General features: G+C 41.4%; 1 protein-coding gene across 5 annotated transcripts in view; it reads left to right on the top strand.

The window, feature by feature from the left end:
• Positions 1-530: 530 nt before the first annotated feature.
• The window catches only part of Fyb1 (FYN binding protein 1), a 130,603-nt gene continuing 112,977 nt past the window's right edge, over positions 531-18,156 (top strand). For all 5 annotated transcript variants that reach the window (XM_057790180.1, XM_057790178.1, XM_057790179.1 and 2 more), the window contains exon 1: positions 531-588. In XM_057790180.1, coding sequence (XP_057646163.1) covers positions 586-588 — 3 coding nt within the window. In that variant the 5' untranslated portion in view covers positions 531-585. The remainder of the gene's footprint in view (positions 589-18,156) is intronic.

Raw genomic sequence — 18,156 nt, 5'->3', positions numbered from 1 at the left:
TACCTCCAATTAAGTCAATAAACTATTAGCATTTTATTGTGATCCTTCATAAATGGATGGGTAGATGGGTAAATAGATGTGGACAAACAATAGATTGATAGATATAGATGGATGGATGATTAATAGACATAAGATATTAGATAGACACAGATAGATAGATAGATAGATAGATAGATAGATAGATAGATAGATAGATAGATAGATAGATAGAGGCAGATAGATAATCAAAAGGTACATTCACATGTATCCCAAAAATAGAGGCTGTTAAGTATAAACAGGTTAATAATCCTGAGAATTCAGAATCCAGACCCATTTTAAATTTGGTGTTAATCTTTCAGCCTCAAAGTTTCCCCTTTCTCTCGGGTTGTTAACTATAACAAAGAGAAACCTGGCCAGTCATACAATGTTCCTGGGCTGAGATAAAATGCAAATAGAACCTTCCATATCAACGTGTGAAGGCTGGTTAGACCACACTGCTCAGAAAAGGAAGTATGCTCTTCACAGCTAACTTGCACACTCATTGCCGGCGTCACAGCCTTTGCAGGGTCACAGAGTGCCAAGGCGTAGCAGCTCTTCCCAACAACCATGGTAAGTCACCGATCTTCTGGCTCTCTGGTCTCCTGGCAAGCATGCCAGTCTTCTATACTGGGGAAGACGGGACTTATGGTCAGGTTCTCACTGCCTGTAGACTTGTCCCTTGCCCACTGCTGTCCTTGTGTGGAGGAAGCTGCTGCGTCTATGATGCCCTTTGAGATCGAGGCTTTGGGAGTTCCCTTTTCTGAGGCTAGCTGTCAGAAGGAAGGAAGGTATCTGACTCAGAACCAAGAGTTGAATTCTTTGTCTTTGACACCGAAGAAAATGGTTGAATGGGGCAGTAACATAGCCACGGCTCCCCGGTGAGTGCTTTGGGTCTCAGACCGAGATCCCAGTGATGTACCTCTGGCAGCCTTGCTGCTGAGGGGTGCCACTTGGCAACGACATAGGGGATGTTGGAAAAGGAATTGCTGTGTTTGAAAATGCATTTTATTATTTTAATTAAGCAAAGAAAGCAAAGCTTGAGTCGTCCAAACCTTAGGGACAGGCTGTGTTCCCAAAGTTATTCAGCAATCATTATTGGAGCCCATTAAAACAGTGAGTGGGTTCCCAGGTGTGTCGCAAACCCTAGCTTAATTTACAGCTCAGCTAAGTTAAAACACTGGCATTCTGCTCCACCAATTTCCCATTATTTATCTAAAACAATTTAACTTCCTCCAAACGGTGTGGGACTGTACTCACTGACTCAGGAAGAGAGCCATTTTTCTTTCATGTCAAGACCATCTCTGTACACCACCAGACACCCAACAAAGACTGGGGATATGCCATCCCTTGTTCCGATACAGACACAGTTGGTGGACTACAGTTGGTGAACTACATTTGTTGTCATGGGGAAAGTGAAGGGTTTGAGGCAGGATGAAGAGAGGGTAGAGGTCAGTGCAGTGGGGGTGAGAGTGAGCAGGAAGGGAGATGGGGTGAGAGTTGCAGAGTCAGAGGGGAGGGGTGCGCACACACTGAGGAAATGGAGGTGCACAGCCCTCCCAGAAGCTATGTCTGAGGTGTCACCCACCCCGCAGTCTCTCCATGCTGAGTCTATTGGGTCCAGGATTCTTCGAAAACGGCCTGACTTTGTTACTGATGCCATCTTCCAAACTAAAGGGGAGCATTGTGGTTTACAGCTGCAGGTGGGTTTCTACAGAGAAACGGTGTGACAATTTCGGAAAAGAAAAGAAACTGAACTGACTAGCTATTTCTCCAGAAATGCCATTTTCTTACTGTAAAAGTAAAACTATTAGTTGAAGAGCTTCTTAGAAACATAGATCTATATAAATGAAACAATAAAGAATTCTATAATCCTAAGGAACAATCTATACATTTGTGCATATTCTCCTAGGATTTCATCAGTTTAAATACATATTTTATAAGTATAATTTCCTGTGCTATTGTAACGTGTAAAGTCATTTCTCACTGCATTTTAATTTAAAATAGCTTGGCTAATATCTAAGTTACAATGTCATTTTTAGTGACAGGACATTTCAAACTATTATGTGGTATCCGTAATTTATGTTAATCATTTTCATATGATTGGAGATTTCTGTTATGTTTTCCTCTTATTTCTATTTCTCTCTCTCTCTCTCAGTACAAGTGGACATTTCAGTTATTTTTGTTTCATTCCTCCTTTTCCTTACTGTAATATAGAAAAGCTCACCATAAGCATTGATGATTTTTCATTGACAAAACTATCAGAAAATGACCAAGTGGGGAACACACACACACACACACACACACACAGTTATTAAAGACTTCCAATACCAGTTCCTTTCTTATGGATACATTTAAAGTTTGCCTCTTGACAGTGACAGACACATAAGTAACCCCTCTGCAATACTGTAAATGCATGCCTACCTTTGTGTGTGTGTGTGTGTGTGTGTGTGTATGTCTTTGCAGATTATCAAAATTATACTTTGGCCAGAATTATCTTTGGCACACTACAACCACATTATAATGGGCAGACCCTGAGAGACTGTGTAGTGTAATAACAAACATCTGCACTTATGCTCCTGATCCGTTAACTTTCCTTTCCACTCCTATGCTTTTTTTGTAAGTCTCTTAAACTCCAGGTTCGTTTCTCCGTCTAGTGGCTCCAGTGCAGGTAGGGATTTTACACCTGAACTGACGGGAATAGAAAAGCATAATTAAAAAGCGGCCATCACAGCCCAGGCACATACCAGACACTGGGGGAAGCTGGTCTCCTTCCTTCCAATCCCCAACACACTTTCTTAAGCAGATATAGACACTTCCCAGGAGCCCAAGAAGAAAGTGATATTAGCAGCTAACATGGGTGAGCCAGAGATACGTTATTAAATCATGTAATAACTCCTAGAGATATCAACTGCCTGTGTTAGATGTATCCCTTGTCACTCTGCTACTGAACAACCTAAGGGAAGCAGAGCTTATTCTGGGCCATCGTGTAATGGAATGCTGTTCACTATGGTGGAGAAGGCAATGGCAGTAGGACCAGCTCTTGTCCCTGGCAATGGGAGTGTGAGGCTGTGGCTCAGCAGATCAGCAGATCAGGAAACAAAAACACTCTGGCTGGAATTGGGGTTAGTGTGTATGCCATAAGACCTACCCCCCACACACACACCAGTAACCCACTTCCTCCAGCGAGGCCCTACCTCCTAAAGGCACCACAACTGCCCAGAACCACTCCAGCAGTGAAAACCACGTGTTCAAGTCTATAAGCTCTGGGAGGCATTATTTTAAACAATAATACACAATACCTAAGCCTTTGTGCATTTTACAGCCCAGTGAGCTAAGTCTCAGAGACAGAGTAGATAACATGTTCACAGGCACACAATCATTAAATATTGGAATTGGGTTATGATCACAAATCTGTCAGTTCTCAGAACTTGGGTTTGTTTTTTTTTCATTATGCAACATTCTAGAAAGAGCAGTTCCATGAGAAAGAAAGGACTGTCTCCTGGAGTTGAGGGCAGTTCTTCACAGAGATGGTCATGCTTATCAGTGGCCCTGCCTACTTCTGTCATGACTACCATGAATTTCCTTGTTTTCAGAGGGCTAACTCCAGGGAAATATGTCAGGTGTTCCTGGGATGGGAGCCTGAAAGGCTGGGCTCCTGACTTTCTCTATCTTTGTTCCAGAATTCAGAGGCAGAGATGAAGTGATTAGGCATCTCTAATCCTCACCCATCCCCTTCCCCAAGCTCTTCTGCTGTGTTACTCCGGTAACACCAGCCTCCTTCAGGCAGGAACATCCAGGCGAGACACCATCCATATGTGGGATCATTTGATAACCCAAGTGGTTACTGGGAAATTTGCCTTTTCTTGTGCTCGCCCAACAATGTATTGGTAAGGAAACTGAAGAAATTTGTAGAAATGAAGCCCAAAAGCACTTGCGGCGGTTGAGAATGAATACTAGATGGCTTAGCTCTACAAACTCACAGCGCTGAGCTCATGTCTCACCTAGCAAGGGGCACTGGAATCCAGGTTCATTCTCCTCATTTCTTCATCAAGAACTTGACCCAAACCCTCTCCAGGAGCTAGGCAAAGATACAGAGCTGGTCTAAGAGTTTTCTGATGTTGTCCCTCATAGTATGATTCTGGACTTTTAAAGGGAAAAGACAAAAGCAATAGATTCAACCTCTCAAATATCTGGCCTTAGACACAGCAGATAATTCTGCAGTTCTAAATAAAAATATTAGGATGATACATTGTCAAATAGTTTGAGCTATGCCCAATTTATAAAATTTACTAGAAAAAATGGAGAAACAGAGATTCTAATAATTCACAAAGTTTTTCAAATGTTCATGATGTGCAGAGAGATATTTTATGCATAAATTTGGGATATAAAGTAAAGACTGTGTTTGGGCTCCTTGGCTTGTTTTATTTCTTGCCTTTAACCTTCTGTCTACATGTGAGCTTTAACAAAGGAAATCTGCTTAAGATGTTAGCGCTCATCCATCCCTCAAAGGCTTGCTGGGCCCTGTCTCCACATCTGGGCTCTGCTCCTCAGCAAACAGTGTGTGAACAACGCAGATGGGGATCTTGTCTTCCCCAAGCCTCCCCTCACTGCCTTAGTTCTCAGACTTCAGTTCATCTCAGAATCCTCAGGAAGGCCCAGAGTGGGGCCTGAGACTTCGCATTTCTGACTAACTCCCCGTTCTGCTGAAGAGGCTGCTAGACCACACTCACAGAGAGAGCCATTGCTCTGGGAGGTGAACAATCCCAGACGAAACAAATGAGCAATGTATCGTGCTCTGATGTCTAAAGGAGATAATCAAGACGATGAGTTAGAGAACAGAGGGGAGGTGGTCTCTTTAGGCTGCTGTCTGGTCTCTAGGGGGCTGAGGGTTAAGACAGAGCTGGTTCTCCACTCTAACTGCACCCTGGATCCCTCACAGCAGCTTCGAAAGCTCAAGGGTCCACCCCAAAATGTAACATGGAAACCTGGGTGTGGGGCCTGGTGAGAAGAACTTGGCATGGGGGAGGGAGTTAAGGATTTCCAGTTGAAGAAACAAGAGATTAAAAGCATGCAAGCGAGGTTGAGCTTGGGTCTCTAAGGCCTGATGGATGGAAAGAAGGGAGATTGGCAAGCTGTAATTAAGGAGTAGGCCATAGACACGTGATCACTGGGCCATGAAGGCTGTCTAGTCTATTTTGACTACTCTAATGAAATATCTCAGCTGCGTGGTTATGAACAGAAATCTGTACACATGGTTCTGGAGGTTATAGAGTCCAAGATCAGGGGATCACACACCTAGGCTCTGGTGAGAGCCACTGGACAGATGGTAGACTGCTGGCTTCCTCTGGTACGCTCCTGTGTTGGCAGGGACAAACAGGTTCCTTTAGCCTCTTTCATGACAGTCCTACACCTGAGGGACCCCTCAGGCACGAACGCCTCCCAAAGGCCCTACCCCTTAATACCCACACTTTTAGCGCTTTGGTTCTCAGCATTCCTAATGCCGAGACCCATCAATACAGTCTCGTGTTGTAGTGACCTCCCCAACCATAAAATCACTATGTTGCTACATCATAATTGTAATTTTGATACTGTTATGAATAGTATTATAAATATCTGATATGCAGGAGAGCTGATATGCAAGCCCCACAGGTTGAGAACCAATGCTTTAGTGGCTAGGCTGCCTGCAGATGAATTTCTGAAGGACACGATGATTCAGGCCATGGGAATTGAGTTTATCACAGGGCAGCACAGAGTCACTGAAGACTGCTGAGCGAAAGGGTACATGCTAGATGGCTGACTCACATTTCGAGGGGGGCTCCTTCGGTGGTGGGCATGCATCAGCTTTATGGGAATCCTAGGTCCTGGCTTAAGGCTTAAATACTACCAGTTTTACCTCATAGTTCTCGGCATGATGCCCCTCCCAGTTTGGAACATCACCAAGTTAGAGAGTAAGCATATAGGTTGTGATGTGCTAGGACAGTCCAGTAGGTTAACTTGAGGGACTGCAATGGAGGCTTAGGGGAAAGATGGCATTCCAAGGAATCAGAACTGGAAGGTTGCCATGACGGCTGTTCTCCAAACTCCCTAAAAGCCAAGTATGTGAAAAATTAAAACTTTCCGTGCAACCCCCAACAAGTTTTAAGCCACAGATAGGCATTTCAATTTTCAAGTGACATCTTTCAGTCAGTTATTTTGCCAGTGCCTGTGGAATGAGACAAGGGCCACTTCTCAGATCTTAGGTTGAGACACTGTATTTGTTCTGAAGTGATAGGTGTGGTCTTCTAGTTCTTACTTTGGTAACTTCAATATCACTTCCCCAGTTGGTACTGTGCCTTCTCTCTGACCTTTCGTTCCTGTGCCCTTCTATTAAATATAACACCGTGCAATACAGTGGTCCACGTCTGTAATCCCAGTAGTGGGGAGGTAGGAGCAGCATGGATGAGCATGTCCAAGGCCACCTGGGGCCACATGGGAAGACTCTATCTCAAACATAAACAGATAAATACAAATTAAATACATATTTAATTTAAGAATATAACTTCCCATTATTGCCTCCTATATTTAATTCATAGTAGCACTATGACACTTGCTTAATAAATTGAAAAGAAGTAATTAAATTCTGCTTTTAGTCCCTTTTCGGTTCTGTATCTTTCCTTCCCTGCTTCGAAAGCAGCATCTAGCCTTCATAGTCATGGTTTTATACTTTTGTTTCATCTGTGAGTGCCTATGAAATAGCATATACTAGCTATTTGGCATATATAATATGAATACAATAACGCTTAGTTTTTAAACAGCCTCTAAGGATTGTTTTTCTTTTATTGTGCATTGTGATGTTGTCAATATGTATTCACCACCTCTCAGCGGTGGCTCTGCCCACTGAAATGCTGCTGTAGAGTCCAATTGCAATTCGTTTCTCTAGTCTCAAGAAGTGTTTCATTTCTTGCCACTATTTCCAGCCTTGCTAGTGTGAGGGTATACATTCTTCTACTCTGTTTTCACAGATAATCTCTTTGCGTTAGTTTATAGAGATTCCCATCTATTTTTAGGCTCTAATCTCATGTCAACTATGTGCTTTGCAAAATTTATTCTCTCAGAATAAAACTGACTTCCTTCCTACTTTCATATAGACATCTGAAAATCTTTTACATTATGAATATTTGCCTATGTGTGCCTGGCGGGAAAGGGTATGCACATGCCACAGCAGGCCTGTGGAGCTTGGAGGGCAAACTCGTGGGAGTTGGTTCCCTCCCTTTAGTATGTGGGTCCCAGAGATCAAACTCAGAGAGTCTGTCTTGGCAACAAGCGTTTTGCTCAGTGAGCCATCTCACTGGCCAGACATTTAAAATGTTAGTCTATGTTGTCAAATTTTAGAGTAAGAATTTTATTATTGTCTGGTTTTGTGTGGTTTTAAAGAAGTTATTACCCCTAAGTAATAAAGCCATTTTCTTAGTTTTTCCTTGAATATTTTTTAAAACACTTGATATGGACATTTAAACATTTTCTGTTTGTTTGTTTGTTTCATTTTGTTTTGTTTTTCTAGAGGGGATTTCTCTGTGTAACAATTCTGACTGTCCTGGAACTCAATTTGTAGACCAGGCTGACCACAGACTCACTATGATCTGCCTGCTTCTGGCTCCCAAGTCCTGGAAACAAAGATGTGTGCCACCACCACTCGACCAGACATTTAAATCTTTAAGTGTGAGGATTATTTTTACATTTGTAATGCGAGCTGAGCATCTAATATGTTCCCATATAGGTAACTAGGTGATTATGTGTGTGCGTATATGTATGTGTGTATCTATATGTGTGTGTACATTATACACACACACACACATATATACATACATATTAGACTGGCCTCATCCTTACAAAACCCTTCTCGTCTCTGCCTTTGCCTCATGAGTGCTGAGATCAAAAGTAAATGCCAACACATACCTGCTGCGTTACTGATTTCACTCTTGTCTGCAGTGAGATCCTAATTAGTCTTATCAAATAAAAGCCCAGAGTCAGATATTAGGGTGAAAATGAAAGATCAGAGAAGCAGAGTAGCAGCCACTAGGCTTCTTACCTCTATGAAATCTCAGACCGAGTGAGGGCTCCTGTCTCTATGAATCCTCAGACTGAAAGGGCGAGATCCTGTCTCCACCTCCTGATGCTGGGATTAAAGGCGTGAGCCTCCTCCACTGCCTGGCTCTGTTTCTCTTTTAGACTGGTTCAATCTCAGTAGCCCAGGTGGCCTTGAACTCCACATCTTCCTGCTTTCTCCTCCCAAGTGCTGGGCTTAAAGGTGTGTGCCTCCACTGCCTGGCCTCCATGGTTAACTATTGGCTAGCTATGCTGGTCTCCAAGCAAGCTTTACTTGTCAGAACACAAACAAAAAAAAATATATCATACAACACATGTCACCTTTACCCACCTCTTTCTGGTACCGCCTGTTTCATGCAAAAGCCCATTTCCCACACAGCCTGACTCCTCTAGACTCCTGACTCTATGCAATTCATAAAACCCCATGTTTATCATAGTCTTTCATATCACATGCTTCCGTTCTAGGCTCCTGCATCTTCTTACACAAATACTTATCATTTTGGACTGGTGTCTCAAAATTACCGTCTTAGTCACTGTTCTATTGCTGTGAAGAGACACCATAACTAACAGCTTCAGAGGGCTAGTTCGTTATCTTTACAGCAGGAAGCCTTGCCGCACACAGGCAAGCAGGCACGGCCCCTGAGCAGAGAGCTGTATATCCTCACCACAGGCAGCAGGGAGAAAGAGAGGGGGAGGGGGGACATTGAGCCTGGGTGGGCTTTTGAAACCTCAAAGCCCACTCTCAATGACCCAGCTCCTCCAACAAGACCACACCGCCTCTAACAAGGCCAAACCTAATCCTTCCAAACAGGTCTTCAATGCAAAGAACCCTCAAAACAGACCTAAATTAAAGTGTCGGAGGCAGGGGGATTTTAAAGAGGTTAAAGAATGCTTCCCTGTCTCTTCATATATATTGAGAGCTTTTGCTTTGTAAAAGGTCTTCTCACCTCCAAAATGTCATATGCACTTTTAAAATATAGACAAAAATGAACTTGCCTCACCAAAATTTTCAGGATTTTGTCATGTGTCTTAATCCCAGGCGTGAAATTCTAAAACCTGAGTTGAGAATCACTATTCTGTCCCTGGAGTTCATCTGTAAATACTGATAAGACGGCAATAAATCCAACCCTTATGTAAACCCTGGCAGAGACAAAGAGCAGGAGAGGTAACATAAACATCTGCACCATATGATTTACCACAGATGTTTCTATGAAAGAATTCCGGTAACATCCACTAAGAACACACTTGGGAGGCTACTGCGCATGCACACATTTTGATTTGCCAATGTGTGGAAGTGGTCCATTGAACTTGTTGCGATGCTATTCACTACAACATGGGGGTGGGGGGGGAGGGACAGCTGAGTTTATCACAAGAGGGCATTCATACAAGAGAAACTAATTTTGTTGCCTGTACCCCTAACCACATGAGACAGCAGTTGAGAGCAGGGCAGAGTTTCCCTGTGGCAGAGCACGGCCACCCCAGCACAGCAGGCCTGAAAGAGGCACATTGTTCAGATTAGTCACCTAGGAGGTGGAGAAGGTGACTCAGGGAGTTTCCAAAGAATGGTTCAGCCAAGAAATGACCAGAAATGAAGGAACTATAATTTCTGATTTCTAAGCAGAGTTCACCTGAAGCTACTGAGCATGCCTACTGGCTCTCAGAGGCAGGAACCGACTAACCTGGGCAAGTACAGTCAAAGTGATAAGCAGAGCAAGGCAGGAGAGGAGGAGTGACATCATTGTTGGCCTCACTGGTCCACCTTCCCACATGGTAAGTCCCTCTACCTTGTAATCCACTCTCCCTGTATGTAGGCAGCAGGCACATTCCTGGGGACTGATGCCAGACCCACCTTTTGATCAGAGAGAAATGGGTTTCTCTTTCCCTTGGGTTTATTGCACACAAGTGGTCAAACTGGACTTGGGAGGACAGTATCTTCTTAGGCAAAGACACTTAAAGAACTAGAAACTAACGCATCTCTGCATTTGTAATTACTTACTGGTTTCATTGTTAACATCTCTGTTTGACTAAATGGCAATAAACTGTGTATTTATAGATATCTATAACAGAAGTTTGTCTTTGGCAATATACACTGTTTGCTATTCTAGAAAATGTTTAAGAGAACTTAGCCCACAATGGAGAAACATAGAGGGGTGCTTGATAAAAGTTAGGGCTCCTGGGAACTATAACTGGGCGGAGAAGCCTTGCCTCCATCTTCGTTTCTTAGCTTTCCCATGCAGAGAAACTCTATTCCTCCTTGTTGCCCACCCCCGCACAGCCAGGCTGAGTCTATCTTCATCAGCAAACATGAATAGCGATCCTACACAGTCCATTCTTTCTGTTCCATGATTATTTCCTGAATACAGTGGACCCGATGACCCCTAAGCAGTTTCTGTTTCTGGATCTATTCTTTAGTGAACACAATGTGTAATTCTGGAATATAGAAAGAATCAGGTTGAGGTTTAAGAACTTTGTCCCTTGAAAAGGTTGCTGATTTGGAACATGTTTGGAGTAGAAGTCGTGTCTAGAGTTGACAATTAGATTAAATATATACCAGCCTCCTGGAAGGTTCTGGGCTAGTATTCAGTATATGTGTGTGAAAGGAATTTGGGGATGGCTTAAAAGTGGTAGCAAATGGGATACTGAGGTCTACAATTTACTCTGGGATGCATCTATCTCCTCTAAGGAAAGATGGGTGATTAAATGGATAAGTGGGCTGAAACAAGAACCAGCCTACGGAACTGAGCAAGCTGGGTGGCAGATGTACAGGCATTCACCTTCAACTTCAATTAAAAAGCTCATGCATGTGATTTAAATGTTTTACACTAAAATGTTAGGGAAAGTTGAAATGTCATAGACTCAGCAAGAGGAGCTATAAATTCAATAGCCTTCATATTCTTTATATTCTATACTCTCAACCAATGCATGTATATAGTTGCCATCTATACACCAAGAGAAAAAATAAAGCAATAAATCTTTCTCCCTCAAATGTTAAGAAAAAAAAAAAAAAAAAAAAAAAAAAAAAAACTTCATTATTTTCCCCTCCTGTGAAAGTGGAACACGCAGCAATGGTGATGTACTTTTCAGAAAACAAAAGTCCAAGTACCCAAGCATCTCTATTAACATTTCGGTAAATGTCTTCCTAAGCACAACACTGGATGGAATGCATGTCATTGCTGCGATACCTCCGGCACTGCATCGTGCCTCTTCCACTCCGCCTGACACTTCCCTTAGCAGACGGCAGCGACTTCACTGCTCCGTGAAAACTTTCACTGCTCATTTACCTGCCCTAATGGCTCTTGACTGGCCACAGCCTGCCGGCAGCCTTTCCCTTCTCCATCGGTGAAATTCTCATCAGAAGCCTTTAATATTTATTTGGTTATGTGATCTTGCATATGTTAAGATGACAGTATATACGTGTGTTGGTGGGCTCCTAATTTTACAAAAGCCTAATCTAATTAAGGGAAAACTGCGCTTCTACGTTAATAAGTAATGACAACATTTAAAACAAAATCCTCCCACTCCAGATGGGAACAAGGGTACTCGTGTTAATCAGTTTATGTGAAATGTTGGGAAACACTAAGCCCCTGCTTATGGCACCACACTTATTTGATAAAACAAAAGCATCATCATCCTCAAACTGGTGCTGATGCGGTTTTGCTTAGGTTTATTCACTGATATGTCCCAAGAACTGACAATGAGTGATAGGTATGGTGTTCAAAGAGCATGGAAGGTTCTGGGTTCCCCTGATTGTGGACATCTTAATTCACAAAATAAGTGAGATTTCATTATTTAAAAGGGGAAAAGAAACACTCATGTTCAGAGTTGGAGAGGGAGCTTTGTGTATCTGAGGGCATTTGTGTGAGTTCACTTTCTGGCACTAGACTGTTCTAATTCTATAGAAATAGCGTATTCTCACTCCACCACTTTATGAGAATGCCAGAAGACAGACTGACAGATGGGATAACCTGGGGAATAACAAGTGTTCATTTCCTTCGCAATAGAAAAATTATTTCTTTTTCCTGTAAGCTTAGCATTGTCCTGAGATACAAAAGGTGCAAGTCTTTCCATGCTCTTTCAAAATTAGACGTACAATAACAAACAGTAACTAATGAAGTGGTTGTCAGCCGCTTCCTTTATGCTAGGCACTATTACATTGCGAAAGTTTCAATGCATTGAATTCTCTTAGATTGTTCCTGGAGACACGGTCATTGATCTGGAAAGACAGAGAGAAAGAAAAGGGACAGGGTGTTAAGTAATTAGGAACCAGAAATATCCAGGTCAAACTGTGCCGCCGAAAGTGTGGCTAATGTGCTTTACTCTGTTCTCTAAGGTAAAGAAAAAGCCACTGACCTAGTGAAGCGAACACAAAGTGAACTCGCTGCTGCGTGTTTAGTCTTGCTGATATCTCTGCCTGGGTCTCACTAGGTTGGTTGGTACAAGGTTATTGGTGAATTGTGATAAATTGATACTATGACCCCTTCTCTTTAGACATATAGTTTGAGAGGGTTTTTTTTAATCGAAAGAAATTTATGAAAATTGGTTCTACTTCTTTGACTGGTCTTCCATATTTTTGTATATATATTATCTAAAATATATCAAAGGTAACTTGAAAATATCCACTGCCATAGCTATTTCCCTTATATAACTTAGCCATTCAATCTTTGTCCATAACCATATTCATTATCATATTTTCTTTTTGTCTTGTCTTACTTTTCAGACAGGGCTTCTCTGTGTAGCCTTGGCTGGCCTTAAATTTGCTCTGTAGACTAGGCTGGCATTGAACTCACAGAGATCTGCCTGTCTCTGCCTCCCAAATGCTAGGATTAAATGCATGTACCTGTACATTATCATATTTTATAAATCTTGTCACCTTTAACATAAGAGTAATTCATATTTCCATGTTGATACCCACTGTTTGAAACTTATTATTTATTTGCTTGTTTGTCTGCTTGCTTTTTATTTATTTGTTTATTGGGTTTCTAGAGATAAGGTTTTTCTGTGTAGCCCTGGTTTTCTTAGAACTAACTTTGTAGACCAGACTGGCCTTGAGCTCAGAGAGCTGCTTGTCTACCACACCCCACACTGTTCACAGTTCTTGTATTGATTGTAACATATTCTGTGATGATACAGTAGTTCTCTTAGAGAGTTGTGACTGCCAGAAAATCTGAAATACTCACATCCATAGAGTTGATCATTTCCTTAGGTTAAAATCCAAGAGGCAATCAAAGAGATTAAATTTTGTTAGTTTATGCATATATAGACTAAGAAAATGAAATTTAAGGTTTCTGTAGGTTTACTTCTTAGTGAATAAAATAAGGACTGCTTTAAATCAATTTCCCTTAATTGCTATCGAATTACTATTAAACATTCCACTCTGTTGGGTAATTTCTATGATTCCTTCCTCTAAATTTACAGTTAGGGCACTTATTTATTGCCATCTAAGTAATATTCTCTAAGTGATAAATTCTTAATTTATTTTTTTTAATTCATTCAGACACAAATTGTCAATCTATCTCTTTTGGGATTATAGTCATTTATTTTAGCTGGTCTTCTATGTTTTAATTTCCTTAAAAATCATTACATTTGTGTGTAAATACTGTAGACTTTAGTCTGTTGATTTTTCTTCTAATCACTACAATCTATTTAGTATCTGTTCTCAATTATGGAAAGAATTACTTGTGAAACTAAGACAGTACCCGTTTATATTTTCTTACCCTAATTTTGTTATTGTAAGATTATGACAGATGGATTTTTGAGTCACTTCATTTGGCATCTGTATGATTATCATGCCTTTTTATTATTATAGTATATAATAATGAATCATAACAATGTATCTATTGATTTTATGTAATGTAATATTACTAACGTCTATGGATTTTCTCCACCACCATTTCTATTATTGCTCCTCTTTTTGTGGTTTTACTTATTTGTTGATATGTGATGGTCACATTTTTAAGTTCTTACAAAGCTCTGTGTGTGAGTCTACCTCTATTATCTCAGAATCACAAACAAGGAAGAGGTGTACAGTAACTAGCTTTTACTTTCAGCATTGCTTAGTACAGAATCAGCATCTTTCAATGCTTTGCCCTTTAGAGATCTTTCCGCCCATGCAAGAGGAGCTACGAGCTCTCACAATGACTTTTCAGATCAGAGCATGGTGTGGCCAGGAAGTTCAGAGGAGCCCCACCTGAGAGCAAAGTCACCCCTGAGAAAACTGTGTGGAAGTTGCAACTGCATCCCAGTTGCTCCTGGAGACCCAGTAGTTTCCAGGATGCAGGAGCTTCTTCCTTATTGCTCCTGGAATGTGGCTCATATGGATGAAACAAAACTGTACCAACGTCAGGTGTTCAACTTTCATGCTCCAAATTAAGCGATTCTTTTAGGATCAAATAACTTCTAGAGGAAGAAGCACTTCCTATAAACCATGAACTTTGTCCATTTTTTTCCAAGATTAAAAAAAATAGAAGCACATTGATCTACATTTGGTGAGATACATTCATCCAGAAAGCATGTGAAATATTTGTCTGCTATCAACCTTTTTAAAGGTGACTATAATTCATTTAAAATGTTTCCAAGAAGCATTAACTAATCTTTTGACCATTAAATGATAAAAACAGAACACTCAATCCCATGATTCTATATTAAATATGCTGCTAGTTAGTTTTTATTAAGATAGCTTCAGGATAAAATATTTATATGTAATTAGGAATTTGTATGGATATCTTTCTTAGTTACGGTTTCTATTGCTGTGACAAGACATCATGACCATGGCGACTCTTATAAAGAAAACCTTTAATCGGGGTGGCTTGCTTACAGTTTCAGAGGTTCAGTCCGTTACAATCATGGCAGGAAGCATGGCAGCATGCAGGCAGACATGGTGCTGGAGCTGAGATTCCTACATCTTGCAGGCTACAGGAAGTCTACTGACACCACTCGGTGGTGTTCTGAGCATAAGAAACATCAAAGCCCACCCCTACAGTGACTCTCCAATAAGGCCACACCTACTCCAATAAGCCACACCTCCTAATAGTGCCACTCTCTATGAGATTATGGGACCAATTACATTCAGACTACCACAATATCTGTATTATATTTTTTATATATAAGAATATTCATATTTCTATATAAGAATATTCATACAACAATGATTAGTTAAAAAAAAAGAGGCCATGGATTTGTTTTTGGTTTATTTATTTATTTATTTTTTTATTTTTTTATTTATTAAAGATTTCTGCCTTCTCCCCGCCACCACCTCCCATTTCCCTCCCCCTCCCCCATCAAGTCCCCCTCCCTCATCATCCCTAAGAGTAATCAGGGTTCCCTGCCCTGTGGGAAGACCAAGGACCACCCACCTCCATCCAGAGGCCATGGATTTGAAGTAGAGTAAGGAAGGGTATGGTTTAAAGGGAGGAAAGGGAAGGGAGAAACAATGTAATTATAATATAACTTCAAAAATAAAAAGCTAAAAATTAATTTTAAAAGGAATGGTTATTACAAGAAAAGTAAAGCCCCCTTTAGGATCACTGGCCTAAGATTCTCATTTTTCTCTCATTTAACCTAAAATCTGAATTCCAAATGTAAATTTGCAAAGATTCACAACATGAAGTCATTCTAGGAAGCTTACAAAGTTTCACCTAGAGTGACAGAATCAAATCCCACCTGCCTTCCTGTCCACAGAGTGATCGCTGCATATACTTTATATAATGAGCTTTGGAAGATGCTCACTGCCCGCTGCCTTCATGCGATCCTAACAACAAAGGAGAAATAAGTCGTCATTCTCGTTCTGCTCAACGTGGTTCCCAACAAGAAAGATCCAGATTTCGGATCTTTTTTTTTTTTTTTTTTTTTTTTTTGGTTTTTTGAGACAGGGTTTCTCTGTGGTTTTGGAGCCTGTCCTGGAACTAGCTCTTGTAGACCAGGCTGGTCTCGAACTCACAGAGATCCACCTGCCTCTGCCTCCCGAGTGCTGGGATTAAAGGCGTGCGCCACCACCGCCCGGCTTCGGATCTTTTTTTTTTCTTTGCAAAATCAATTTTAGGTGATGTTCAAACCGTTTCCCGATTGCCAGATCCAATGGTATCTTCTCAGTCTTTCCAGCGTCATTTGCAAAGTTCTTGACTCCCCCAGCTCTATCTTCCCCATTTGCCTTTGCAAACCTTTAGCAGCTGCCTCCCAGGCTCTTAATGTACCTTCCATCTGGTAAGGCTCCCAGCACATCTTCATCTTCCTCAAACATCTCCTGACTCCCTGGGTCTTCTTTGCCTCTGCAAGTGTCAGCTGCTACGTCTTTGCTGATGACTCAGATGCTCAAATGTCACCTGACTCTAATGAAGTCATCTTTCTCAAATCTGTTCCTTTGTGTGCACTTTATAAGTTGGTGAGTGCAGTCTCTAGGTTCTCTCATTTTATATATTCTCCACTGCCACCAACACCCTGACATTGCCTTTTCTCCAGTCACATGTCATAAGCTATGTTCAGAACTTTGGTCATATCCTCATTGACCAGACTGCTATTGTCTTGGATCTTACACTCCCTGAATCCATCTTCACTCAGCTACTGGAAAGTACTTTCTAGGCACACAATTATATAATATTCTAATCATAACACACATATGGCTTCCATTGGCCTCATGCAGGGGTCAACAAAATATAGCTTGTGAATCAAATCCAGCCCATTGTTAAGTTCTTCCCCCTCCCTTCAAATAAAGCCCAACTGGAACACAGCCAAGATCACTCATTGTCTGAAGTTGGTCTCATGATACAGTAGCAGAGTTATATTGTTTTTGGCAAAATTCACGTGGTCTAAAGAGCTCAGCATATTTACTATCCGGTGATTCATAGAAAAAGATTGCTGTCTAGCCTAACGGGTAAGGTCTAAACTCATGATGTGGCATGAATGAGCTCTTTCTTTGGACATAATCTCTATTTGTGGGCACAGATCTTACCAAATATTTGTTTAACCTCCCTCTTCCTCTGCAGATCCCTGTTCAGTAGGAATCTCTCCCCTAATGGAGAGATCATGTGTCTATACCACCACTGCATACATGTGGCCACTGAGGTCATGTGTCTCCACTGCCAAGTGCCACTGCCATTAAATGTGTGTGGCTATGGATTTAAAATAAGGCTAGCATAGCCAAGGAATTGAAATGTCTTATTGCAATAAATTTTAATTAACACGAATTTAAACTTAAATATTCACAAGTGGCTAGGGGCTGCTCCCCTGGGTAGTGTTGTGCAAGACTGTATCACTGTGATGGTTAATTTTTATTGTCATTGCAGCTGAATTTAGAGTCACCTAGGAGACACACTTCTGGGCATGTGTATGACGATATTTCTAGAGAGGTGTGGCTGAGGAGAAAGTTTCCATGGTAAACATGGGTGGCACTGTACCACAGGATGGAGACCCAGACTGAATATAAAGGGAAAAGGAGAAAATTTAGGGAATACTTGCACTGTTCCTCTCCTTCTGTTTCCTGACGGTAAAGGAATGGTCACTAACCACCTCCTAGTCCTGCCAAAAACCCTACCTTGTCATGGTAGACTGTATTCCCCAAAGTGTGAGCCACAACAAATCTTGGTCTCTTGAGTTACCAGGTACTTAGTCACAGAAAGAAGAAAGTAACAAATCCATTTTCTAAGGATACCTTTGTTTATAGTTAAGTTATTTAGCATTCCCTTTTCTGGTAAGCACATTTCAGCAGCCAAAGCTCTCTGGGTTTATTTTGTTTTGTAGATGTTTGTTTGTGGCACGAGCGAACCCAGGGCCTCACACATGCCAAGTGCTATACCACTGAGCCCAGAGTCAGTTCTCCAAATAGGCTTTACTACTAAACACTGTCCATGTGCATCCTAACTATACCAGTACCTTACCGTAACAAGCTCTTATCCGTCTCCTGCAACCATAAGAACCACCCTTAGAAGGCAGGTCATCAGCCAGCTTGTTTCTAACTCAAAGACCCCTAACCCTGGCCCAGTGTGTCAGAAATTTAATCAATACTGATTTGGGTGAAATAGGTTCATCAATGCTACATTCAACTTTTTTTCTAACATATAA

This window comes from Chionomys nivalis, chromosome 15, assembly GCF_950005125.1.
Source record: "Chionomys nivalis chromosome 15, mChiNiv1.1, whole genome shotgun sequence".
Classification (NCBI taxonomy): domain Eukaryota; kingdom Metazoa; phylum Chordata; class Mammalia; order Rodentia; family Cricetidae; genus Chionomys; species Chionomys nivalis.
Note: the sequence above shows the minus strand (reverse complement) of the source record. Positions and strands in the feature narration are given on the sequence as shown.